We start from the raw sequence: 26,771 nt of genomic DNA, 5'->3' as shown, positions 1-26,771 counted from the left end.
TATTACCGCTGTGATTCGCTGCTGCTATGGAAAGATATACAACATCTCTTCATGTCCATACATTGTCAAGAAATCGAGCCTATGAACAATGAACACTGAAGTGAAATAATGGAACAATTAACGAAAATAGCGGAAATAGCCCAGGGAAATGAACACTCTTGAGAGCGCACAGAGAGTTGTTTATTTTGACTATTTTAGATGTTTATTCAATCTTACTGCACCGGGCGTGGTTTGTGGTATAAGAGAATTGACACATAAGTTTTACAAACCAGAACCTTGATTTGTATACTTGAGCACGAATAGCGTTTATTGAGGCAACTATTCTTTCAGTCACGTCGTTTCCTCGGATTTTTAGGGCAAGCTCCTTTAAAGGTTTTCATGTTTTCGTTTGATGCGAGCAGTTCCGCCTATCGAAGTGTAGCCTCTCTCACAAATGCTCTTTTGGCTCGTCACGCAATCTTTTCTCCCCAACGACACGAGCCAAAAGAGCGTCTGCGAGGTCGAACTAAATGGAAGGATTTAGCAGACAACACACCTACTAACTGTTTTCTTTTGAGAATAAGTTATTCGTTGCATTGATTTTACGTCCTTGTTGTTTGTCGCGTAATGGCGGCTGATTGTGAATACATGCACTATACGTAGACTAATAAATATATTAAATTAATATAAAGTTTACGACTGAACGATCGAGCGAGTGACAATTTCCCCGCATAACAATAACTCGTTCATTTTGCATGCACGCATTCACGATTTAAAAACGATGGTCAATTGGAGCAAGCTAACGAGACATAGATTGGCATCATAGTTATTGTCTGAATTTGAAAACACGTTCGCCTCTTTAAATAACTCACGATAGTTAACTGAACTGTTAGCTCATCCTCGTCGTAAAAACCTGCCAAACTCACCACTGATATAAAGCAAAGGAAAGAAAAAGTATAAACTGCATTAGAACAAAAGTGAAGTGTGTGAGGCTACAAATCGTAGAAAACAAAAAAAATGTTAAAGGTTTTTACACCGAGTATTAACCGAATTGTACCAACATACCGACTTGTATGACCCTCAGTTCCCTTAACACAACAGCTTACAACATCTCATTTCCTAATTTTAGTAATTTTTCATTTGCCTTTCGCCAAAAAGAGGGGAAAAAACCCTGATAACATTTACAAGTTATCCAGAAGACGATAGTGTTGGTAAATGTTTGAGTTGTAGGAGGGCAAACAATCGAGTCCTGGTATTGTTTGAAAAGTAAGATTGACTAATTTTCTGAAACTTACGTGATCTTTCCATGATCGCCTTCTTGCACATCAAATAGTTCTCCTCTGATATCATCGTGTTTAATCTCACAGTTTCCATGTTCAATTTCCTCTTTAGTTCACGAGTGACTAGGAACCGCTCAGCTACTTCATTCAGGTATCCAGAAAAATAGTCACTCCACAGGATGTCAAGGCTTTCCAGAGTAGGACATTGAACAGTAAGTTCCAAACAGCCAAGTCCGAATGTCGTTACAAGTGAACTGTCAATCTCCTCTACATGCTTAATAAAGCGACCAACTCCTTCTTGTGGCTGATCACTCGGATGAATTGCATTGTTTTCTATATACTCATTTATTTGCCGTTTGAGATACTTTTTGAACTTTTTCTCTTTCCTAACATCTAGATTCCGTGCACCGATTTTAACTTTCAGAAACTTACTACCTGAAAACGAAAAAATGGCAACTTAGAAGGTAATGCGTGATTCACCAAGCTCCAATCATTGGACATCTTCTAACATTAACATGCTCTGATAAAAGCAGTGGGGTCTTGCTTAAGAACACGTTTATCATACTAGTTCGCCGTTCAACGAGTCGTTCACAAACAAAAGCTTTGCAACTGACGAAGAATCCCTCTTTTGGTTTCCGAAACCGGGTCTTGTACAAATATGCTTTGAACCGTTTCTTTGAACTGACAAGCCTTACTCTGATTACTAGTGAACACAAATCGATTACACTTAACAGGAAGTCACAATCGCTAAGGGACAAGTTTATGAGAAAAGGTTATATTCGTTCATACGAAAATTCTGTCTTCCAAACGGCAATCAAACATTAGACTAGAAGCTAAACTCGTGCAAATACTTAACAGATTCTCTCCCGGAAGGAAACCACTTAATACTGATCGCTTATTATTATCTTCTCAAATTCAAGCAATCGCCATTTATTCTTCAAAACCTTCTTATGCGTTCTTATTTGGTGGTTGGTAGACTGTGGAGTTAGCTGTAGCCGTAGAATCAGTCCACAATCCAAATTGAAGAGTATGGTAAGACCGTGATCAAAGTCTTAGGACAAACTCCACTTTCTGTTATCTCTATACGTACACCAGGGAAACACCACCAACCCCAACCTCCCCCGCATTACAATGTTAAGTGTAACATTTTGTGTATAATGTTTGAGGCTTCCTTTGATAATACGGAATGACAAAAAAAAAACATAATTTATGACCGAAATGAGGATCTGTACCTGATTCAGGAGTGTAACCTGAACTGCTTCTTTTTTTTTTGCTGTCAGATCGTCGGAATGACGGTTCATCTTCCTCATCTGTTCCAGAAGCATTCTTTTTTTCATCAAGACAAGGTTGCTTCTCAGAGAGGGGTGTATCTTCGGTGACTGTAGGTGTCTGTTGTCTGACAGGGTACTCAACTGTTGGTGTCTTCTCACTACCACTGAAGGGTTCTGTGAAAACCAAATCAGATTCCAAACTCAACGTAGAGCAACTACAGTAGCCATGAGAACTGGTAGCATTTACCAACGAAAATAAGAACTTCCTCTTCCTCGATCTCGTCACAGGTCATCTCCTACATTATGTTAGTATTGCTTCAAGAAACAGATAAATGGGGTTAACAAGTTTGTAAAGAACCTGTGGTGCTGCGTCGGTGGGGAAGTGGAAACCAATATTTGGATTTATCAACGGAGTTGATAACTAATTTAGCCATCTAAAGAGGGATGACTTTTCCAGCGCTAGCCCTTCGAAATAGAGCGAATCAAGGAACTTTAGGTGGTATGTGGTTTATATAGTTGGCAATGGGGCTACGCTATTGGTACGAACGTGGTTATATGGAAACATGAATAAATTAATTGAATGAAAAATATTCATTGATTCTGTGATCTTTGAGAGTGCCCATTTGCAGATGAATTTTTGCTTTGAACTTTAGTGGATTTCTGTGTTACCATGATGTTTGCTCGCGCATTTAAAACTACACCAGCTTGATCGTCGGATTTAAGTATACTTCTAATGCATCAGTTAATTCCAGCAGTGCTCATCCCCCCGGGCATTAGTGGGGCACCTTTTTATCCTTGTTTGTCCCAGGGGGCCGAGCATTAGTCTACCACGGGGTATTTGACGATCCTTTCTAATTCTGTGCAATGATAAGTTGATCAGCAAGGGCGATAAATTTGAGATATTACAGAGTTTAAAGAGGACGAAATGAGATAATATACAGAAAGAACGGATTCTGCAGCAAAAGAGAGGAATAAGACTTAGTTGAGACCTACAATTCTGGCGAAAATGTCCAGGTCAGAGGCCTATGTGGGGCTTGCATGGTTCTATCTACTCTACGCGTGTGATATCCATATGTGTTAATGTTCAACATTGAATATGGGGTAGGGGGGATTACATCCATGAGCGAGAAAATGTTGATTCTGTTGAGGCAAAGTTTGGTGGAAAAACGTTTAAAAAGATGCAAGCGTCCCTAACTCAATTGGCCAGGTTTGTAGTTTGGCATGAATTACCTTTGCTTAGTGAACTAGTTTAATAGTAGATTGAGGAAACCTTTTAATGTTTAGGTGTGCACAATTAGTAGAGGGGACTTCTCCCTTCAAGTACACAACACCAAATTGATTGATTGGTTGATGGTTGATTGATTGATTGATTGATTGATTGATTGATTGATTCATTCATTCATTCATTCAAGGAATTCTCTCATTCTTTTTCTTCAGTGACGTTTGCAGTGCTGACTGTCGGTCAATTTGTTAAGCGCGTAATATAGTCGGGACAGCAACCCTATTGAAGAATTGGCGCATCTCTTATGATTTGTTAGAAAAATCGTAATTATCCCTGCATAAAAGGTCACAGCCTGAGCAATTGAGAATACTAAAGACAGTGGAGTTTTTCACATGCAACAGGTGAGAAATTGTACCTGTGTGAGTCTGTAGGTTTGTAGTGCACGCTGGTGATGTACTAAAAATTTCTGAGGTTTCAGAAATTTCCCAGGCGTATTAATTTTAAGTCGGTGAAAGGAATTTACAGAAGTAATAGATTGATCAAGTTCTTTCAATTTTTGCTGGATGAAGGTGCTCCAATACAGTAAAATTCCAGTTTGAAAAAGCTGTTTGGTTCCACCATACATGTACAGCTGTACTGGTTATAAAATTGATTTTTTGTGTAGCCTGTGAGAAGATTAGAATTGCTCGGTCTCATTTTGCTGCCGTTTACTTATTTGTAATAGTCATGCTCACTAAATGAGAAACAATTTAGTCTTAAAACTAGTTCGGATCATTGAAGGAATTTCTCTGTGATGTTCTTTTAACAGTGGGTTGACTAAAAAAATGTTTTAGTGCTTGAAGTTCTTCCTCTTTCGTCACTGAATCCCCGACAAAAAATTGCAAGGGGAGCCAGTCCCACAACTTCCTAAGACACCCTACCCTACCACCCTCCCCCGACCCCCTCTCTTGAGAGGTAAAAACAATCAAATTGTTACCAGGTTGCGACCAACCTGAAACGGCACTCCGGGCAGCCTGGAATTTGTTACAGCAAGCTGTGTCACATACCTTGGTAGTGAGGCCATTGTCTGAAAACAATTGAGTCACTCAGCATATGCGATACAACAGAAGCTGCCATCATACAAGCAAACTGCTTCCATGAATTATCAGAAATTCTGTTCCCATCGGCAAGAACAGAAACACCTTTAACAATCACCCATTCAATTTTCAGGTCATGGGAAGCAACAAAAATGCCTAAGACAAAGCATAAAAACAATCAGACACAAAGGACACCTATTTGCAGCTACATTGTAACCCCACATAATATGTATTGTCAGTAAATTATGAATGAAAACATTAACCAGAACGTGGAAACTTCGGCAGACCCACCCAGAGAGTGTCTGTGTAGCTTGTTGCCTTCTATTGCCTTTTAAATGTATCACATGACCTCTACCACTTAAAACTAAATAACTACATACGTAATATCGTAGTAGAAAAGAAAGAAATTTAGTTCAGACGTGGCGTCAAAGGGTTGCAAATTTTGTTCCAATTGTCTATTTCTGTTTTCTGGGATCCAGCTGTTTTTTTCAGACTTTCGAACTTCAAACACTTATTACTGCTTTTGCTGACTACATGCTCCTGATGTATAATAGTGAGCTATCTAACTTGTGTATATAATTTATCCTGCTCTTAATTGCAGCTAAACTGGGGATGACAAATACTAGGCTTTTCGATTAGACATAATTTATTTAACAGGAAAGTTATTCAAAATTTATTATATAATGATTAATAATTTTTACCTTTTCCCTCCATTTCAACAGCATATGCACTAGGATATAATGCCTGGTGTTGTTTGGCTATGTTCTGATCTACTCCACTCAAAATCTCACCGCCGCAGTGTACATCTATTTCTCGAGCTTCTGGATTTTCTAATGGTGGCTCCCATCCATCAGCTGCACCTCTAACAAGGTTGGCAATATCTTTGCCAACTGGGGCTCTAAAAGCTTCGGTCATAAGCTTAGAAGATATCACCACATCTCCTCTCTTGGTATTTTTCTGTTTCAGGCCGATACAGCAGCCAACAGAATAAACAACCTTGGGTCTCAACTGAACCACTGCATTTTTGACAACAGTTTGAGTGCCACCTGGACAAGAAGAACCTTCAAAACATCTCATCAGAGCAATCTGCAATGGCTCATTTTCATCTTCACCCATGTTTCCAAAGAACACAAAACCAAGGTCTTTGTGATAACTTTTAAAGGAATTTATCATGTAAGCATAGCATGCCAGAAACTCACAGTCCTCTACTGTCAACAACAGAATGTCCACTGGAAGCTGCACATTACTCCAAGGTTTTGATTTCTTGAGAAGATCTCTAGACTTGGGCACTTTAATGCTGAGAGCAGGCGGGGTAGTCCCTGGGACAGCTACACTTGTTTTTTCTTGGTGCTGATGTTGCATTTTTACAGACGTTCCTATACACAAGAAAAATTTACTTAGAAAATCAGTAAAGTAAATACAAAGAAAGTTTTATAAAATGCTTCAAAAAATCTGCCATGAGAAGAGCTACCCGGAAAAAAGCACTGATAAATTTTTTTCATAAACCTTTTCCTATGACTTGGTGGGGGAGAAAGGGGGGACACTGACTTCAGAGTTTGGAGATAAGGTATGTGAAAGACCATCCTTATTTACAAGATCTGGCTTCCCTTGAAATGGCTCAAGTGTCTGTTAGTGAAATCAAAGGCTCCTGTGAACCAACTCGTGAATGCAGATGACACATCAGTAATTGAAATAAAGACAGCTACAGAAACTTCCGTGAAAGCTAAAAGAAATTACATCTTTGCCCGATTATGTAACGAGAAATAACCAGTCTTGTACTATAAAAATGATTGTCAAATTATTTTCCACAAATTGAGTAAGATTATTCTGATGCGCCGATTAAAAAATTTCAAGTGTTTTTTTTCTTCAAAGTTCATAGAAGCACGACATGTGCAGCTACGTCATGCAAATTCGTGTCCGATAGTCCGGGGCTACTAGATTTTGCGATCGGGCTAGTAAATTCTGACCATCACTTGCCCGATGTTTAAGTGAAGTTTTTTTGGGAATTAAAATTACAAAATTACTGTAGGGCATACTTTTTTTAACTTCCAGGTAGATTTGTGTTTTTCAAGCCGATCTCACAAAGGGAAATCTGTTGAAAAAAGTATCGCATTACATTTCATGCCCGACATAAATGCGTGAAATTTTTCCTTTGGAGTTCAGTCCACGCAATCCTCAAGTAAAAATAATGAAATATGACAAGTTCTTGCTAGATAAGGATTATTTATCGACCGCGTCCTTTTGCTTTCCCATAAATTACCAGTTGTAAATTGCGAAAATGAAACATTTCTTCCCTTTGAAACCTCTATGAAAGCTTACAAGATCTTAAAGTGTTTATTTCACCAGAAATTTGCATAATTTTGTTTACGACGTCACTGATGCGTGACATGGCACGTTCCGCTTTCGCGTGAAAACTGACAGCAAAACTATTTTTTTTAGCAAAATAATCTACTTGATGTAATACATTTGTATGAGAAGGAAAATATGATGAAAGATGTCGAGTTTTCATATATGCAAAAAGTTATGATTAGCAGTGAACTTTTCAGTTAATAAGAGTGCTTCTTTCAGCTGAAGACATTTTCTGGCGGGAAATATTTTTTGGCGGCAAAATTTCAAGTTGCGCAACGCAATATCCCGCATTCTTTCTGACTAAAACGATTGAGTTAGTTCAATTGCGAAGGGAGGATAGGTTAAAAAATCGATGAGGCCTACAATAAATAAGGCCACTAGTGCTAAAGGTAAAAGCTCTAAAAAGCGTCTTGTTTATTCAAAGTCCATGCCGACGATTAGTTTTAAATTAAATCATTTTTAATTAAATTATTTCTAAATTAAATTATGTTAATTCTTAAAAGACACCGCACTTTGTGGAAAAAAAACGAAAAAACCTATAACTTTGCTCAGATTCAACGAAAAATGTCCATTCTTACACTAAAATGATTGTCAAATTATTCTCTACAGAATGAATAAGAGAATTCTGATGCGTCGCGAAAAAAAGTTTCACGTTTTTTTTTTTCACTAATTGAGTTTACGACCCCGGACTTTCTGAAAAACTGAAAAAACTTGTAACTTTGCTCAGATTTAACAAAAGAATCTCCATTCTTGCACTAAATGATCGCCAAATCATTCTCTACATATTGAATAAGAAAATCCTGATGTGCCGTGAACAAAAAATGTTCACGTGTTTTTCCACCAATTGAATTTAAAACTCATTCACTGCACACGCCCGAAAGTTAAGGCTGGTTTCCATATGATCGCAGATCGCAATAAGGTCTGCGATCATATGGAAACCAGCCTTTAACGACAGAACCAACCAACCAACCAACCAAGTCAACAATCAGCCATCGCTATAACTCGTTCATTGCGCATGCGCGCATTCACGAGTTAAAAAACTTAGGCCACTTATACTACCACTCTTTATAAGTTGATACATGTACAACAGTAATGATATCTAACAAATGCCTAAATTAAAGATTGCGGAACAAGTTATGGTTGTTTCTCAACAAAAATAGGTTACCATAGCAATGGTATTAGCTGTCACAAATACCCCAAATTTTACCTTTAAGTGGTTATCCTTCGTGGAAAACCTCACAGGATCTTTAAAGATCTTCATAGACCCGCCAAGGATCCTTAAAAATAAAGATCCTCAAAGGATCCTTATTGGATCTTTGAAGAAGATCTTCAAAGATCCTGCATTTGCAAGATCGAGTTACACTATCGACAAATGTCCTCAAGGAATTGGTAAGGATCTTGCAAGGATCTTACGAAGATCCTGCAAAGATTCTTGCAAAAATCTTTGCAAGGATCCTTCAAGATCCTCAAAGATTTGATGTGGATCTTTGAAGAATCTTAATAAGATCCTTTTTGAGATCTTGCAAAGATCTTCGCCAGGATCCGTAAGGATCCTGGAGGATTTAACGAGGATCTTTGAAGAATCTTTAAAAGATCTTTTCAATCTTTGGATCCTCAAAACTTTATTAATGACTTTTATAGAATCTTTAAAAGATCTTTGCCAGATCCTTAGGAATCCTGAAGAATTTTTAAATTAAGCTGAAAATCCTCGATGGATCTTGAAAGGATCCTTATTGTTAAGGATCTTGCAAAGAGCTTCAAGGATTTAATTTGAGGATCTTTGCAAGACACTTATGATTGATAGAAAATATTTAACGGTGATGGGAAAAAAAACCATTACACTTGCATTCATCATTTAGGCGTTGGTAATTTTTATTAACTGACTATAGACTTATGAGTTGCATGTACATTACAAAGTAAGAATCAAAATTTCTGTTTCTACTGAGTTTGAACTCCCAGAGTAAATAATTATACCTTAAAGGTGTTGAAAAGTACAGACTGTTGACTACACTGAAAGTTGCAATGATGCAATGCCATCATTGGATCAATACTGCCGGCTTTTTGCTTGGAATCATTGCTTGGATGTCTCAGAAAAATGGGTACATGAAATATATATTAAAATTTTGTTTTGGCAATTTGAATTTGTGATTTGTTGCACCAAGTTTCCTACTAAATTATTATGGCTTTCCACCTGATTGTCTCCAACAGTGCTAGTCATACAGCATTTAAATACTGATACTCAGACTCAGCAATTCATTCTTATAACAAAAAGTGATTTTCAGTAACTAAACATTTTCTCACAGTCTCCAGCAAATGATTCCTCTGCCACTTTCATGCACAATACTCCTTTTATAAAGGAAACAAGGAAATCACCAACACCGGCAGCCATCTTGGATTTCAATCAGACTGAGAAGACTGGCACGAACAAAGCCAATTTTGGTCAGCAGTATGCACTGCATTCCGCAGAAAGACCCAAGAAAACAAGATACATTTCCGCGGTTTTTTCTTCTTTTAAGCTAAAAATGATGCTTCAAGCAAAAAAACGTAGACAACTACTTTTTAGAAAGAGGTAAGCTTTAATATCTGATAGACTGGACTAATAGACTGGCTTGAAAATGTATGATGCACAATTCAACCACATGAATGGTGCGCTTCTGTGAATTTAGCTAAAAATTCATCTGATCAAGGTTGTTAAGGTAGCCATTTCATATTTATTTTTAAAACAATACATTAACAAACATTTTTGTTGAGTAATTTGTAGTTTTAAGGAAAGTTTAAATGAACGATCAAATTATTTTAGTTGTATTGAGACTCGAGTTTTATTTGCGTGCTGACCGATCCGGTCAATTTTAACTTTAATTTGCCAGTGATAAATTTGATTGAAGTTGAAGGTCACTTCGTGGAGTATTATAACGCCTTCATGTACAATGTAATAGGACCATGAGTTAAAAGCGAATGTGAACAGTGTGGGCACACAGAAGGACTGACTTAAGTGCACGATTTTCTATTTCATTTGCTGTAGATCTTCAACTCAATGTTTTTGTCAAGGCCGAGACTCAAGACTGCAGCTTCAAAGTGTGTGAAGTCACCAAATCCTGCTTAATAAGCTAAGTCACTTGTAAGCGTGGGAGTCTATTTAATAAACTGATTTAATGTGGTTAGGAATCGTGACTTCTACAACTGAAACTTGGCAGTGAAACCAGTCGCCCGCGGCTAGTGGTTCCATTTGCGTTTTTTTTTTTAAAATCAGAATGGAACCAACATGGAACAATGTACAGCCTAAAGATTTGCGATTATCAAACATTGTAGTTGTTTTCATGGTTAAAAGAGCATGCATGACTTGTCACGATTTATTCACAATAAAAAACGATTAATTTATGCACTGGTTTCAACACATGAAAGTTACGAATCCACCGCCGCTTCAGTGTCTGATGATGAGACGGAATCTGTCAAACTTTAGTGTCTATGTTTGCCACAGGAAAATATCACTGTCGTACCAAACACGCTCTTATGCCTTACAAAATTCATTAATATTGAGCTTCAACACATTAGCAGCGTCTGGCTACTTTAAGAGAGTTTCTATAAGTCTTTCACTTACTTGTCAGAGTTGCACGACCCTTGATCTTGAGTGTGCTTCAGTGTAAAATCTTTACAGTAAAAAGGGAAAACAAATGGAATGTGTGTCGATTCCTGATGAAGGAACGAGAAGCAAAAAATGAATTATGTCATCCAACCTCAGCAACAAAGATAAATAGCTACAAAACCGGAAGTGAATCCAAGGACGCTATCGGTTCAATTTCCTAATGTTCCCCTCTAACTTACCGGAATAAAAAAAAAATAGATCAAGATTTTGTCCGGGGATTACTTTATAAGTTGTTAGGAGGCAACAGTTGTTCTTATTTGCAAGTCTAATCCATCAGCAAATTGAAAATCACTCTTCCAGAACCAACCTTGCGGTATTCTTTTTGCTTCTTTCTGTCCGATCTTTTCGATATTATTGTTTACAGTAAAATCCCACTTCAGCTTTTCCTTCCTTCCTTTCGAAATCCTTATGTTTATACCTCCGCGAGCCAGATCCACCGCTTAAATCATCCTGGATTCAATCTTGTAGCCTCTCCTATCAGTTCGACGCCATTTTCGATTCAGTCTTTGGGCACTGGCATGTTTACGCTTCCTTGCGTCGCGTGAGTGAGCTTGAATGAAAAATAAAATTAGAAATTGAAAAGAAAATCACGGGAAATGGGACAAGTTCTATTGTTTTATTCTGTTCGTAGATTGTTAAACGTATCACGCACGATGAGCGAAACAATTTCTAAGTAAAATGGTGCTGCAGGTCCAATAATAATGAAAAAACACTATTTGTTTCGACAAATTTCTTGAATTGTCGTGATCGGTATGCATAAAAAAGCAGGCTTTCAAGTTGGGTATAGGGCGAGGAGAAAAATGGGGGTGGAACGAGGCTAACATATTGTAGTAATATTTTCGCTGTGAAGATCAGCCACGTCCTTAGACCATTGCTCTTACAGGAGTTTGGATAGTTGGGGCGCATATTGATTCTTCGCCCTGCTGCCAACAATGTCAACACCTGGAAAAAACGACCCTCGACGTCTACAATAGTGAAATAAGAGAAAAAGAATAATCTTAAGTTTTGAAAATTATAAGGCCTTAGTTAAAAATATATCAATAAGTTAAGTCTTACTTTTAAAATGACTCCCAAATCCGAATGGCCTGTCGCTCGATAGCGTATAACCCGTGTAACTGGAAAAAGACGATTAGACACGCGCGCGAAGTGCTTGGAGAGAGCGGGAAGCCCTATTCAGCACCCTCCCTTTCTCCTTTCGAGCGCCTGCCAGGCAAGCTAGTCTCTTGATTCCGATAGACCTCAAAATATTTATGATTCTCGACGTAATGGTGAAAGCCATGGGTGCTTTCCATTCCGCCAAACGTTTCGGTTTGAATTTTTCAGAAAATTAAAATGTTGAACGGAGCGACATTTTCCATTTATCCGCAACCGACTTTACAACAAACGAGTTCCATTCACGAATTTCTTACGAAGGCGAAAATAGCGCAATAAACTCACGCTGCGGTTATTTGGCCCGGACTTTGCGGTGCTTCCGATTTTCCTAAAAGTCAAGGGAACCTTGTAAGGTATACCCAAATTTGCGAAATTTATTCCGGAAAAATTTTGGTCCCTTCGATTCCTGGCTCGGAACTTCCTTGAAATCTAGACGTTCGGAAATGCTATTTTCAGCATTCTCCACGAGATATCATCGTCGATCAATCTCGATCAAATGCAAAATGACAGGTATTTTTAGAGCTACAGCAATATTTCATTGCCATTGCTTGCCTGTCTGCAAGCGCCAAACCTTGTTGACATCGTCAGAATGTGGCGTCAATTTCTTTTATTATATAGTAAACAAAAGAAAAAGAAAAACTGAAAGAAAAAAAACATTAACTTTTTAATAATTATGAGCAGTCTGGTCGGGGCTGCACCATTCATTTGTTTAGCACGATGATGCTGGAGTTGACAGTGCGTGGTTTTATGATTGTGGTTCCCACAGCCTGAGCAGTTGTCTCTATCTGGAACCACAACCTCTCCCAAAACTTGACAATCAGACTGAGAAAATAGGAGGCTGTAAATGGTCTTTTGTCTTTGAACTGTGCTTTCTTTTTGTTTGCTGTTTCATCAAGACGAGCGAAAGCTGTGGAAAGTTGGAAAGGTAAACTTGTCACAGTAAAGTTTACATTTAACACTCCAGAAAGTGAAAAGGTTTAAAAAAGATGTCCAACTTGTTTTAGGGGGGCAACTGCTTCCCTTTCCCCTCCGCTAGCTACGGCCAATACAGTGGAACCTCTCTTAAAATGTCAAAAGTAAGCCGTCAAAAGTTGTCTTCATTAGCATATGGCAACTGCAGAGACTTATTCCACGCGCCAATTCTTATTCAAACCCATATAATAATTTTTAGTAGCAACAAAAATATTTAACTTCGAATTTCAAGATTAAACACGTTTTAAATGGGATGCCCCTGATAATCTTACCTAATACGACGAATGGGATAAGTCTCACTATAGCTACAACTTTAATCCTTTGTTTGTTATTTCTGTGTTGTCTGACTTAAGTTTGTGTTCAGAATGCGATAATGTTACAGCAACACATTATCATCTGTCAAGTGGTCGCTCAAAAGAGGTTGAAACAAAAGAAAACTTCAAAAACTTTCTGCGCTAAAAGTGGTCTCGGTCGCCTACGAGAAGTTTCAACTAACTTGGAAACGTTTGGTATTTTGGAAGACTACTCGCTAAGGAGAGGTGATCACTTACGAGAGGAGATCGTAAAGGGAGATTCCACAGTATAAAACATGCCTTGCCGGGCGAGAGAAGCACCCCTGTCCATAACAAATTAAGAGCCGGTCCCCGCACTGTATCCCGTCTGTAAAAACTCCTAATAGACGGCAAGCGCTTTGTGGCCCGTCGGTAGCCGTAGCGTCAGTGGATTCCCTATTTCGTTCAAAATCCTGGAGGTACTTGATTGTTTACGAAGGTTTTGTTACTGGTACCAGACTAAAACGTTTTAGATTTTTGTAGCAATGATATTTAATTTATCTCACCCCATTAACAAACAACGCTATCAAAGCAAAGCTTTGGAGAGTTACAACGACTGACGAGCGCGTCAATGAGATTGCATGCTCATGTTTTCGCGAAAGTTACACTAAAGGCAATTTACCCTAGGGGACGGGGCAGTGGGTAAATAAATTAATGAATTGAAATAATTCTTTCTTTTCATGTCTTACACTTACGCACCAAGAAAGTGTTACCCATGCAGCTTCCTTTATTTCATGTTTTAAAGCAATGCAAATGAAAATAATGAACAGCAATCAATGTAGGTTATATTCTAATTCGCTCACCCGCTCAACCGAATATAAAACATTTATCATGTAATAAGCAACCACTTATGGGGTGTGTCAACACGAGCCGTGTACGACCCTCTTTATTATGTCTTCGATATCGACTGAATTACAAACGGTATAATCATAAACAATATGGCGCAAAATAAAAGAAAAACAAAATTACAACTGTATAGCACTAAAATAACAATCAAAGCATAAGCTAGAATAATGCAAAAGCAAAACATGACAAGCCAAGACTTGAAAAATAAACCACTTGATAAAATATAGTCATTGGGTATTTAATTTAGAGGGCGAACTGAGTGCGGTCGTATGACTCGAATGAATACAAATCGAGGCCTCAGCATATATATACCCGACGCCCCGCTAATGAAGCATTGTGACAAAGTGTCACAAACACCCAAAAATGAGGTTACGTAACCCATGATAAATACATTTACTAAGGACATTCATTAAATTAAGGACAGTGTCTCCTTTTTCTACTGCGCAAACGTTCTGCGCACCTTGTCCCATTCTCGTCCCCAGAGCCCCAACGTTTTTTTTTTAAATTGTTGAACGAGTGGCTCTGGGTCCATCCAAAAATTTTTTTTTTTTTTCATTGGCTGTCGAAAACCTGATGCGCTATAAGGTGAAAAATGCTACGCTTCTGCGCATTTGTCTTTACTTCCTAATACTGAGGAAATACTGAACAGTACTGAGCAATAATAATACTGAGCAAGTGCAATGGTAATTTATCACACTGAGCGTGCGCTACCGGATGTCGTGAGATTCACGACATCCGGTAACGGCTGTTACCAGGGCCTACGATCCAACCGGTGACCATAAAATCGCAGGCTCTGGGAACGAGGATGACCTTGTCCGAGAAACTCTGATTTCTTAAAGTGCCTATGAAGTAATTTCTTTTTCGTAATTTTGAAGCTTGTTGTGTTCTGATTACGAAATGACAAAAGAAATTTGACAAAATCAGCTAAACCAACATTTTTCGCCTTCCGAAGAACCTCAAAATCCACTAAATCGTGCCCCGTGGACTCAAGTCAATGTTGATGACGTAGCAAATGCCTCGAAGAGTTGTTTACTTCTCACTTCTGAAGTATTTCCTACGTCACAGCTTTGTAATACACTTTTAGGCGCCAAATTTAAAACTTTCGGTTCAATTTATTTTGCGTTGTGAATGTTTTACCGCCTAAAACCTAGATTTTAAGAATCAGAAAATAATAAACTATCATATTAGAACAAGAAATTTTTTACTTCATAGGCACTTTAAGGAAGGTAACTGAAGGTAAATTGTGTGGATCATGACTAAGTGAAAAAAAAGGAAGCAGATCACTTCAATTTTGGAACATAATCGGCATACATTATTTCATCACATTTATTCCATTTCGCATATGCCACACATGACATTCCTATCGTAGCAGTATGTAGGATGTTTGTCCCATGAACCTAGTTTAACGGCCTTAGCTTCCACGAGTCTTCTGTAGCTCAGTGGTAGATTATCCGAACTAGTAATTGGAAGGTCTTAGGTTCGACTCCTGATAGGAGCACTCGGACTTTTTTCAGAGTATGCCTGTGTCACTTACTGAATAATACATCATTCTCGTTTATTCACCAGTCTTAAAAAAAAAATATTCCATCACGTTTATTCCATTGCGCAATCGATACATTGTTATGCATTTTAAAGCTTTTTAGAATTTTTCTTTTTGAATTTCAATAACCCTTACTAATAAAGATCTGGTTTTTTTTTCGTGTAACGGGGTTATAATCTGTGTAAAAAGACCTCTGCATTATGAGGCACCTTCCTAAAGCTTCAAAATCAGTCTGTTAATCAAATTAATAGCTACGTATCAGCAACGATTTTAAAAGTCCAACAGATACCATTCGACCGTTCTAAAATGTGCTGTAAAGTTACAAATAAATGGAACGCAGTGAAATTAGCAGGTAAACAACCTCCCAAAAAGGAAATAGTTTCTCTTCGCCCTACGCCCCACTAAGGAGCCTGTTCAAAGGCTATACAGTGAAATGAGCACGACTGTCAGTTTTGACCCTACGGATTCTCACGAGTGAAATTTTATGACAGTTTGGAAAATTGAGTATTTCCATGGGAAAAAAAGACAGCAATAATTTCTCGAATTAAATGTAAACCACCATAATATTTCCCATTTACATGTCCAAACTATTGAAATTGTCCATGTCGTTAAGTCACTGCTCTCTACCAATCTCCGTACCCCATTACAGCTGGAAAGGATCAATTCGCATAGAAGTCTGATCATAGCATCCCAAAAACGCTCAGTTATTTTTGTTTTAACGACACTTGAATTCATTTCTTATGCTGTGTGGTTTTCCTGGTAATCAATCAAAGGTAGCTACTTCGATTTTGTCATTTGTTGTCAGTCTAAGGGCCTGTTCACATGGCGGTGGGGGACCCCGGGAAGGTGAGGTACCCTATCTATCCGAGGTCAGAAAAAACAGGCCTTCACATGCAACCCTGAGTTGCTGGGGTGAGGTTTAAAAAGCTATCGCGTGGTCGCTAAGTACATGTATCAACAAAGAATTCAGAGACAATTGCCCGGATGAACATCACCGCACCCCACCTCCAGCATTCACATGGAGAAAACTCACCCCAGCTAAGCGGGTTACCCGCCTCGGCTGACCGGGCAACCCGCCTCGGTGGGGTACCCTACTTCACATGTGAACGCAATCAAGAAATAAAGAGAGATTGTATGGAGAGATTGGTAACCCCACCGAGGCGGGGTACCTCACCTTCCCGGGGTCCCACTAAGGGCCTGTTCATTTGGAGGTGGGGGACCCCAGGAAGGTGAGGTACCCCGCCTCGGTGGGGTTACTAAATATTTTGACACAATAAACATACTCAGATAATCTTTCATTCTCAGCTACACTAGTGCCCCGTCCTCCTCCTTGATTAGGCGTAGTCTTTTCTTATAATAACCTTGTTTTATAACGACTCGTTGAGGCTAAGATTGACCAAAATTTAAGAACATACAGTCGAACCTGTATATAACGGCCTTGTATCAAGCGGCCACCCTCTATTAAGCGGCCAGTTTTTAAAGTCCTGATTGTTTGCTCATACAAACGCTGTATTTGTTACCTGTATTAGGCGGCCACCTCTACTAAGCGGCCGCGGCCACCCTGTAGCAGTCCTATGTTTGTCTTTCTTTGTTATTTTTACCTGAATTAAGCGGCCACCCTTGAATGGAAACTAAGCCATATGTTATTTTATACGGTATTTTATTGTGTTTAAAATGCAATCCAGCATCACTATAACGAAATAACATGTACAAAGCTACTGTAAGCTGATACTCGGACGTTTAATAATAGTTAACGCTTTTCAGATGTCCGCAATGTGCTGAAGTACAGTACTATATCACGAACGCTAAAAAAAAAGTTTGTTTTGAATATGCTTCACTCTTTAGCAAGAAATTCCTCTTTAATTAACTTGTTCTTCAGCCATGTGACATTGAACATTGTTGATTGTCCTATTGTTTCCTTGCATGAAGTGTTTTTGTATGATACGCCATTAAAATTGACATTACACCACACCCAGTGAGTATTTTTAGTGATCCTGTATTAAGCGGTCACCTGTATTAAGCAGCCAGTTACTCAAGTCCTGAGGGTGGCCGTTATATACAGGTTTGACTGTAGTAAGAACATACTCCAGGTTGAGAGTAAGTTAAAAAGTAAGTCTATATAGTCCAATTAACCCAAATGCTGAGAGTGCAGCTTAAAGAAAATATCTCGTACGCAGGACAAGAGGCGGCGCAGACATGCCACAGGTAACTAGGTAATAATAATAATAATAATAATAATAATAATAATAATAATAATAATAATTTATTACTTCTGGAGCGCCATTTAAGACAGATCAACAGCGCTTTACAATCAATGTCTCTAGGATACGACATTACAGCAAATAATGCTCCTTAATACATCCCTGGGGCTAGATTCACAAAGCCCTCTTAAGTTAGGATGTGTTTAGTATTTTTTCTGACAGCATATAAGTACGTAAAGTCAACTACACGCGTGAATATCACCAGGATTGAAATTAAGAAACCTGCAGATTAATTTATGTTATAAAAGAAATCGTTAACGCCCCAGCTGTGCAACCATCGAGTTATTGATGCACTTGGGAGGTTTGCTAAGCACTCAAGAAGCTAGAGTTGCTTAAGGCGTACTCTTACTCTTCTTTCGTGCTTAACAACCTCTCGCGTGCATCCATAACTCGATGGTTGCACTGATGCTGCACGTTTAAGGCTGGTTTCCATATGATCGCGGATCGCAGATCGCAATAAGGTCTGCGATCGTCTGCGATCATATGGAAACATCTGAAACATACTTCTGCGATCATGATCGCAGACGATCGCAGAAGATAGAACCATGTTCTATCTAAAGGCTAGTTTCCGTATGATCGCAGACGATCGCAGAAAAGGCTGTTTCCATATAATCGCAACGATCGTAGAGCGGACCGTAGCCATACGTTTTGGTCAGCGGAAATGTCAAATACAGTTACACGCGCGTGTAGGCTGAAAAGCAAACAACATCGCAACGTGGAAGAGGGGAAATTTTGCCGCAAGCAAATTTACTTCTTCTGTTTGTCATGAAGCGAGTCGTCGTCAGCTCCAAAACCGTCAAAAACATCGGTTTTGAATTCGATAACGACCGTACGCAGTTATTATGTTGCGAAATTTGGCCTCTGCTTCCCCTGCCGATAAATTAAACTTCTGCCCGATTTTGTCCCAACAGTTGGCCTTTTTGTTCTTGTCTTTAAAATCTTTGCTGCTGCGATTGTAAACACGTTCATAACGAGCAACTTCCTCCATAAATTCCTCGAAATGACAACGAAATGATTGTTGCTACGTCACGTAGACCGTTCCTACAATCAAACACACGAGCGTTGAATCGTGGCCGAAATATTATGGGATGGATCGCGGATCGCAAAACTTTGGTTTCAATATGATCGCACAATCGCCATTGATCGCAGGAGATAGAACATGGTTCTATCGTCTGCGATCACGATCGCAGGATCGCAGAAGTATGTTTCCATATGATCGCAGACGATCGCAGACCTTATTGCGATCTGCGATCATATGGAAACCAGCCTTTATGTTCTATCTTCTGCCATCGTCTGCGATCGTGATCGCAGGATCGCAGAAGTATGTTTCCATATGATCGCAGACCTTATTGCGATCTGCGATCCGCGATCATATGGAAACCAGCCTTTATGTTCTATCTTCTGCCATCGTCTGCGATCGTGATCGCAGGATCGCAGAAGTATGTTTCCATATGATCGCAGACCTTATTGCGATCTGCGATCTGCGATCATATGGAAACCAGCCTTTATGTTCTATCTTCTGCCATCGTCTGCGATCGTGATCGCAGGATCGCAGAAGTATGTTTCCATATGATCGCAGACCTTATTGCGATCTGCGATCCGCGATCATATGGAAACCAGCCTTTATGTTCTATCTTCTGCCATCGTCTGCGATCGCGATCGCAGACGATCCCAGACGTGTTTCCATATGATCGCAGTCGATCGCAGACCTTATTGCGATCTGCGATCATATGGAAACCAGCCTTTAAGATTGACCATCTCAGATTGCGTGTTTACGTGATAGTCGGTCACTGAGGTATGCTAACAGAGTATAGACCGACAGCAAGATGAAATCTTTTTGTTTTATACAATAACCAAGATATTTGAACACATTTCGTGAGCGAGCATCACGTTGACAGGCGAGTCAAAAACTTTCAAGCAAACGTTTAGACTACTACACTCACGTAATCGTGATCCTCTTAATTAGAGTATAATCCGAAATAATTTTACCAACGACATTTTGAAAACTAACCTGGATGAAACGACAGGGACAATGACACGTGATTAGGAAGGCTTTGGTTTGACGAGTTCGCAAGACGCCCGCTAAAAGGGAGATCTAACCCTAAGGGAGGCGACTTGGCAAGCAAGCAGGTGTTGGGCACAATGAATCAAACTCGAGGAAGAGTGTTTCAACTGAAGTCCAACAAAACGAGGCACAGCCGCCGGAGTTTTTTCAACCAACTTCGAGGTGTTTGGAAATCGGATGAAACACTCCTGCGAATGTTTGATATAGCTTCTCAAAACCAAAAAAAATTCTTGGAGAAATTCAAAGCGATAGTTCACCAAATTTTATGATTATTAACCCCATATTTCCAAACCTCCTCCGCGGTAGCCTTTGTTTTCCCTGCATTAATTACTAATTAGCTTAAGAAAGTCTAAAAAACATTTGATCGCACTAATAAACTGCAACGGAAACAAAGGATTTCTCAGTTTTCTCGAATTCGTGCTCTGTAATCTCAGTGCAATAATTTAATTGAAAAAGCACTAGATGGTTTAAGCCATTGATATGTCGAGGACAACTGTCTGGAGTTTAATCTTAAAGCCGATCTGAGGCAGGTAAATCCACGCTCAAAACATTACTTTGGTATAGAAAATTTTTCGTTAGTGGAAACCAAATCATCCTTTCCGTTTTCATTTTTAAAGAGGTTTTGAACGGAAGACGAGGGAGACAGCTTTATTGAGATAAGAAGTCCAGGTCTCACAAGCCTTCATAGGGATTATGATAACCAAGGAATATTAAAATAAAGACATTTTTAACTTGCAAGATAAGGATAACAACTAAAATTGAAATAAAGGTGTTAATTTGAAATCAAATGTCTTAAATCTAGATTTAAATCTAAACAAAGATTGGCATTCAAAAGTTGTCTTTTGGCCGAGAGCTGTTATCATCTCCCAGCTACCTTACTGGTACTAAAGAGTGTTCCATTTCAGTTTGTAATAGATTTTTAAGGTGTTTCGATACAATCTTTGAGGGACCATACTTCACTTTTTCAACTGCCTATTACGCAGTTTGTATAGGTAATCACATGATTCCGAGTGCAATTTGGAATAAATAAGCACGAGTAAAATTTTAAAAGGCTAACAAAATTGCACGAGCCCGCTGGGCGAGTGCAATTTGCGGTCTTTAAAAATTTTACAAGTGCTTATTTATTCCAAATTTCACGAGAGAAATCATGTGATTACTTGTAAATAATAAACATACAAAAATTTCAAATGAGCTTTTGTTTATTTCTTGTCCGTCAGCTAATGCTCCGCCTACATGTCTTTGATTGGTTTCAGAAATGACAAGCTTGATTGACATAGGAAAACATGCTAAAAATACCATCACTCTAACAGTTTTCAAATCACAAAGCATAATTTTAAGTCAATGTAAAAAGAAGTCTGAAGTCAATCACCGTCCTCTGCATGTTTTCGAACTGACTGGATTTCAGGAGCCGGGGCTTTGCAGACAGTCTAGACTGGCGTGTTTTAGTCTCGTCCTCAATGAATTCAACGTTTGTTTCCGGAAATCTTCAACATGATGCCCTACGCCAAAATGTTGAGTCAGGAGCTACCAAACTGTTTGTACCGGGAATTGTGCTTCAAAGCCTTTTTCTTTTTTACAGCTCATTTAATTCAGTGTTCGGCCGCTTGACTTTAAGCTAACCTTGTTGTCGCAGTAGTCGAGCTTTACCTTCAAGAACTTGCCTCGAACCATTTTACTCTCGGTTTTTAATTGTGGAGTATTTGTAACCTTACCTTCTTAGGTAACGTTCAATTGCAGTGGGAAGACTGCCATGCTTGGGTAGTCTTTCCCGTCTTCTTTACGCACTGTTGCGTGGAAATCCTCGAGAATTTTGTTGACTACCTCCGGTTCATAGTTTTCAATATTTTGGTCGTAGCCCTTTTGTGCTGTCCAAGACCTCCAAAATGTTAGCCTGTTGTTTGTGCTTTGTTGAGTTTCTTTGCAATTTCCTTTAAACTTCGAATTAAAATGCTGTTACTCTCTTCAAACCTGTTCGCCATTTTGTTTCGAGACAGCCTATTTGCAAATTTGCGTACCTGTCAATCATTTTAATTTCACCATCGTTGCAATAATTTCAACTTTGTGTACTCAATTTCACATTTCTGCGCTACATTTAGGATAAATTGAGCCGCTCTTCACCAATCAGATTGCAGAAATTTTTGTATATTATTATCTCTGATACCGATTGATGTGAAATTTATACTAGTTACGTTACTGGTTTTGGGCTGAAGTTTGTAAGCATTAATATCTCGGTAAAACGATATTGGGATGACGACGATAAAGAAAAAAAACTTGAAATCAGTAAATCGTGAATTTTGCGCTTTCCATATCTGAATTAGAAAAACTAATGCAAAATCACTATGGAATATGGCAAACAATTACACAAAAATGAAAATATTCTGACGGGGACGGACGGGGGAAGATTAGACAGTTATCTTGTCATATCCAAAAATCGCCTTGCTCCGATTAAGAGAATGTCCATTGACCTGATCGAGTTGTTTGGAACAGTGCTGAATAAGCGACTGAAACAACTGATGGAGAGAGTCCCGATATCAGTTCACCACGTGCTTCCACATTGTTGACTCACGGATAGTGTATGCCATGGTCCGTAAGGAGTCCTATGGATTCAACAAGTTTGAGGTAGGTGCATTGGAGAGATCCAAGATGGCATGAAGCCTCAAAACTGGTACTGGATTGAGCACGAGTAGAACCTCGCAGATTGGCTCATGCGAGGCAAGAGACCTGACGAGATCGATTATAGCAGTCCATGGCAAAAAGGTCCAGATTTTCTCCAGTTACCAGAAACGGAATGCAAAGCCGTAAATTGCGGCTTGTAAAACAGCGGCATTAAATTAGCGCCTCCAATAAGCGCTCCAGCAAAAGTCCAAAAATTTAATCAACACTGCAGAACTGTTACGAGTAATTAGGTAAACTAATCGGACTTCCGTTCATGTTGTTGACTCTGAGGGGTTAAGGACTCATGTTATTACAGACTGAACTGGAATCCACTCTCTCCTATTACCATGATTGAACGCTATTACTCTGGCCTGTGTTTCTTCTTGTTTATCTGCATTTCCTCTGACAATTCTGGCTTTTCTTTTTCTTGCCCTACATTTGTCTCTAGCTCTGGTGTTTGTTGTTTCACCAGTGACACTTCTAGTGTTTCTGTGATAATATCATGGGGCATACCAGCAGATTTAGGCGGTAATACGTCTCCTTTGTCTGATCCTGGTGTTTCTGTCTTCTCTTCCATGGTTAGAAGTCAGGGCCTTGCTGGTTTATGTAGGAGATGACCTCCTCTCACCATCTCAGCGAAATGACGCCACTTTGAAACCGATTCTTGCAGAGATGAATTTTGAGATGTTTCGTTTCAAAAATTTGAGAAGAGATGCATCATTATTTTGCTCTGCGATATCTAGTGGGGTGCTCCCGCCTTTGTCCCTTAGGTTGATGTTGCACCCTGATTCAATAAGAAGTTTGGAAACTCTTAAAACTTTTTTCAAAACAGACAAATGAAGTGGTGTATATCCATCAGTGTCAGGGATATTTGCATCTGCGTTATTTTTAAGCAACAATTTGACGTGTGTTTGGTCAACGTTCCAAACTGCATTATGCAGCGGGGTACTTCCGTTCTTTTCCTGGAGGTTGATGTTGCACCCTGAATCAACAAGACGTTTGGAAACTTTTAAAACTCCTCGCTCAACAGGCCTATGAAGTGGAGTACGTCCATAAGAGTCTGGAATATTTGCATCTGCGTTGTGTTCGAGCAACAATTTTACCAGTTCTTCGTCACTGCTCCAAACTGCGTTATGAAGCGCGGTACTTCCATGCTCATTCTGAAGGTTGATGTTGCACCCTGAATCAACAAGAAGTTTGGAAACTTTGTAAGATGCACGCTCATTAGACACATAAAGTGGTGTGCATCCACCACTGCCTGAAATATTTGCATCTGCGTTGTTTTCAAGCAGCAATTTGACGAGTACTTCATCATTATTGCCAACTGCATTATGTAGCGGAGTACTTCCGTGCGCATCCTGAGAGTTGATGTTGCACCCAGAATCAATAAGAAGTTTGGAAACTTTGTATAATCCACGGTCAACAGACACATGAAGTGGTGTCCATCCATCAGTACGTGGAATATCTGCATCTGCGTTGTTTTCCAGCAACAGTTTGACGAGTGCTTCGTTCCTCTTTTCAACTGCGTTATGTAGTGGAGTTCTTCCGTGCTTATCTTGAGCGTTGATGTTGCACCCTGACTCAAGAAGAACTTCGGAAACTTTGAAAACTCCGCACTCAACAGACCTATGAAGTGCAGTACGTCCATAAGAATCTGGAAAATTTGCGTCTGCCTTGTGTTCCAGCAACAATTTGATGAGTTCTTCGTCACTGCTGCAAGCTGCGTTATGAAGCGGGGTACTTCCGCGCTCATCCTGAGAGTTGATGTTGCACCCTGAATCAATAAGAAGTTTGGAAACTTTGTAAGATCCACGGTCAGCAGACACATGAAGTGGTGTGCATCCATCAGTGCCTGGAATATTTGCATCTGCGTTGTTTTCAAGCAGCAATTTGACGAGTGCTTCATCATTATTGCCAACTGCATTATGTAGCGGGGTACTTCCGTGCTCATCCTCAGAGTTGATGTTGCACCCTGAATCAACAAGAAGTTTGGAAACTTTGTAAGATCCACGGTCAGCAGACACATGAAGTGGTGTGCATCCATCAGTGCCTGGAATATTTGCATCCGCATTGTTTCCAAGCAGCAATTTGACAAGTGCTTCATCATTATTGCCAACTGCATTATGTAGCGGGGTACTTCCGTGCTCATCCTGAGAGTTGATGTTGCACCCTGAATCAATAAGAAGTTTGCAAACTTTGTAAGATCCACGGTCAGCAGATGCATGAAGTGGTGTGCATCCGTCAGTGACTGAAACATTTGCATCTGCTTTGTTTTCAAGCAGCAATTTGACGAGTGCTTCATTATTGTTGCAAACTGCATTATGTAGCGGAGTACTTCCGTGCTCATCCTGAGGGTTGATGTTGCACCCTGAATCAACAAAAAGTTTGGAAACTTTGTAAGATCCACGCTCAACAGACACATGAAGTGGTGTGCATCCATCAGCGCCTGGTTTATTTGCATCTGCGTTGTTTTTGAGCAACAGTTTGACGAGTGCTTCGTTCCTCCTTCCAACTGCATTATGTAGCGGAGTGCTTCCATGCTCATCCTGAGGGTTGATGGTGCACCCTGACTCAAGAAGAAGTTTGAAAACTTTGAAAACTCCTCGCTCAACAGACCTATGAAGTGGAGTACTTCTGTAAGAATCTGGAATATTTGCGTCAGCGTTCTGTTCCAGCAACAATTTGACGAGTTCTACGTTACTGCTCCAAGCTGCGTTATGAAGCGGGGTACTTCCGTGCTCATCCTGAGAGTTGATGTTGCATCCTGAATCAACAAGAAGTTTGGAAACTTTGTAAGATCCACGGTCGGCAGATGCATGAAGTGGTGTACATCCATCAGTGCCTGGAATATTTGCATCTGCATTGTTTTCAAGCAACAATTTGACGAGCGCTTCATCGCTGTTCCAAACTGCATAATGTAGCGGGGTGCGTCCGTTCTTGTTTTGGAAATTGATATTACACTCTGACTCAACAAGAAGTTTGGACACTTTGAAGAATCCTCGCTCAACAGACCTGTGAAGTGGAGTACAGCCAGACGTGTCCGAAATATTTGCATCTGCGTCTTTTATGAGCAATAATTTGACAAGTGCTTGGTAATTATTCCGAACTGCGTCATGTAGCGGGGTACTTCCATCCTTCTGAAGGTTGATGTTGCACCCTGACTCAATAAGCACTTTGGAAACTTTGAAGAATTCTCGCGAAACAGACAAATGAAGTGGTGTCCATCCATCACGATCAGGAATACTTGTATCTGCGTTGTTTTCAAGCAACAATTTGACAAGCGCTTCATTATTCTCCAAAACTGCCCTGATAAGTGGTGTGCATCCACAAGTGTCCTGAACATTTGCATCTGCGTTGTTTTTTAGCAACAAACGGACGAGCGTTTCATCAATGTTCTCAACTGCAATATCTAGTGGGGTGCGTCCGTTCTTGTTCAGTAGGTTGACGTTACATCCTGAATCAACAACAAGCTGAGAAACCTTGACAAATTCATGACGGACAGAGTAGTGCAATGGGGCACATCCATCAAGAGCTTGAATATTAGCATCAGCCTCGTGCTCCAAAAGTAGGCGAGCAGTAGTGTAGTTGTTCCAAGACACCGCCAACAACAAAGGTACCCACCTCTCATCGGTTCTTTGGGCATTAACGTCAGCGCCAAGATCAATGAGGGTCTTGATCAACATACTCGAAGACGATGGACTCGCTAAGATCAGAGGTGTAATATTGCACATTGCTGGAACATTAATATTCATACCATCATTCAACACGAGTTCTATCACTTTTTCTGCATCATCACTCTGTGCATAGCAGTGTAACTCTGATAGTGTGTTGACTTTCTCGACCATGTCTTGGTAGAGTGTGCAGATCTGATCATGGCCTGGCCTTTTGTCGTCAATGCTTAATAGAATATCAACTGCAGTCTTTCTCGGAAAAACTTTGGCGTTGTTTCCTGTTGTTTCTAACTTCATGGTTTTTACGAAGTTACCAAGAAACACGTGCAGTTTGACAACCATACCATAGTCCCCTTCATAGACAGCTGCTTGTAGCAGATTAAAACCCGACCGTCCTTCCACACGCAAAATAGTCTCCCGTGCTAATGTCTTCAGACTGGGCTGCAATGAAAACGTT

At 39.6% G+C, this 26,771-nt stretch overlaps 2 protein-coding genes and 1 long non-coding RNA gene across 3 annotated transcripts in view; 1 reads left to right on the top strand and 2 right to left on the bottom strand.

The window, feature by feature from the left end:
* Positions 1–26,771, top strand: part of LOC146455533 (uncharacterized) — a 234,614-nt gene that overhangs the window by 176,956 nt on the left and 30,887 nt on the right. The gene's annotated exons all lie outside the window — the stretch shown is intronic.
* The window catches only part of LOC146455534 (uncharacterized), a 194,741-nt gene that overhangs the window by 146,919 nt on the left and 21,051 nt on the right, over positions 1–26,771 (bottom strand). The gene's annotated exons all lie outside the window — the stretch shown is intronic.
* The window catches only part of LOC146455530 (uncharacterized), a 105,878-nt gene continuing 102,378 nt past the window's right edge, over positions 23,272–26,771 (bottom strand). Inside the window, exon 13 of the mRNA XM_085094222.1 lies at positions 23,272–26,755. Within this exon, the coding sequence (XP_084950348.1) occupies positions 23,276–26,755 (3,480 nt within the window). The 3' untranslated portion in view covers positions 23,272–23,275. The remainder of the gene's footprint in view (positions 26,756–26,771) is intronic.

The sequence above is a fragment of the Pavona decussata genome, unplaced genomic scaffold (genome assembly GCF_977016875.1).
Source record: "Pavona decussata unplaced genomic scaffold, jaPavDecu1.1 SCAFFOLD_273, whole genome shotgun sequence".
NCBI classification, from domain to species: domain Eukaryota; kingdom Metazoa; phylum Cnidaria; class Anthozoa; order Scleractinia; family Agariciidae; genus Pavona; species Pavona decussata.
The sequence above is the reverse complement of the archived record's forward strand: the minus strand, read 5'-3'. Positions and strand labels throughout refer to the sequence as shown.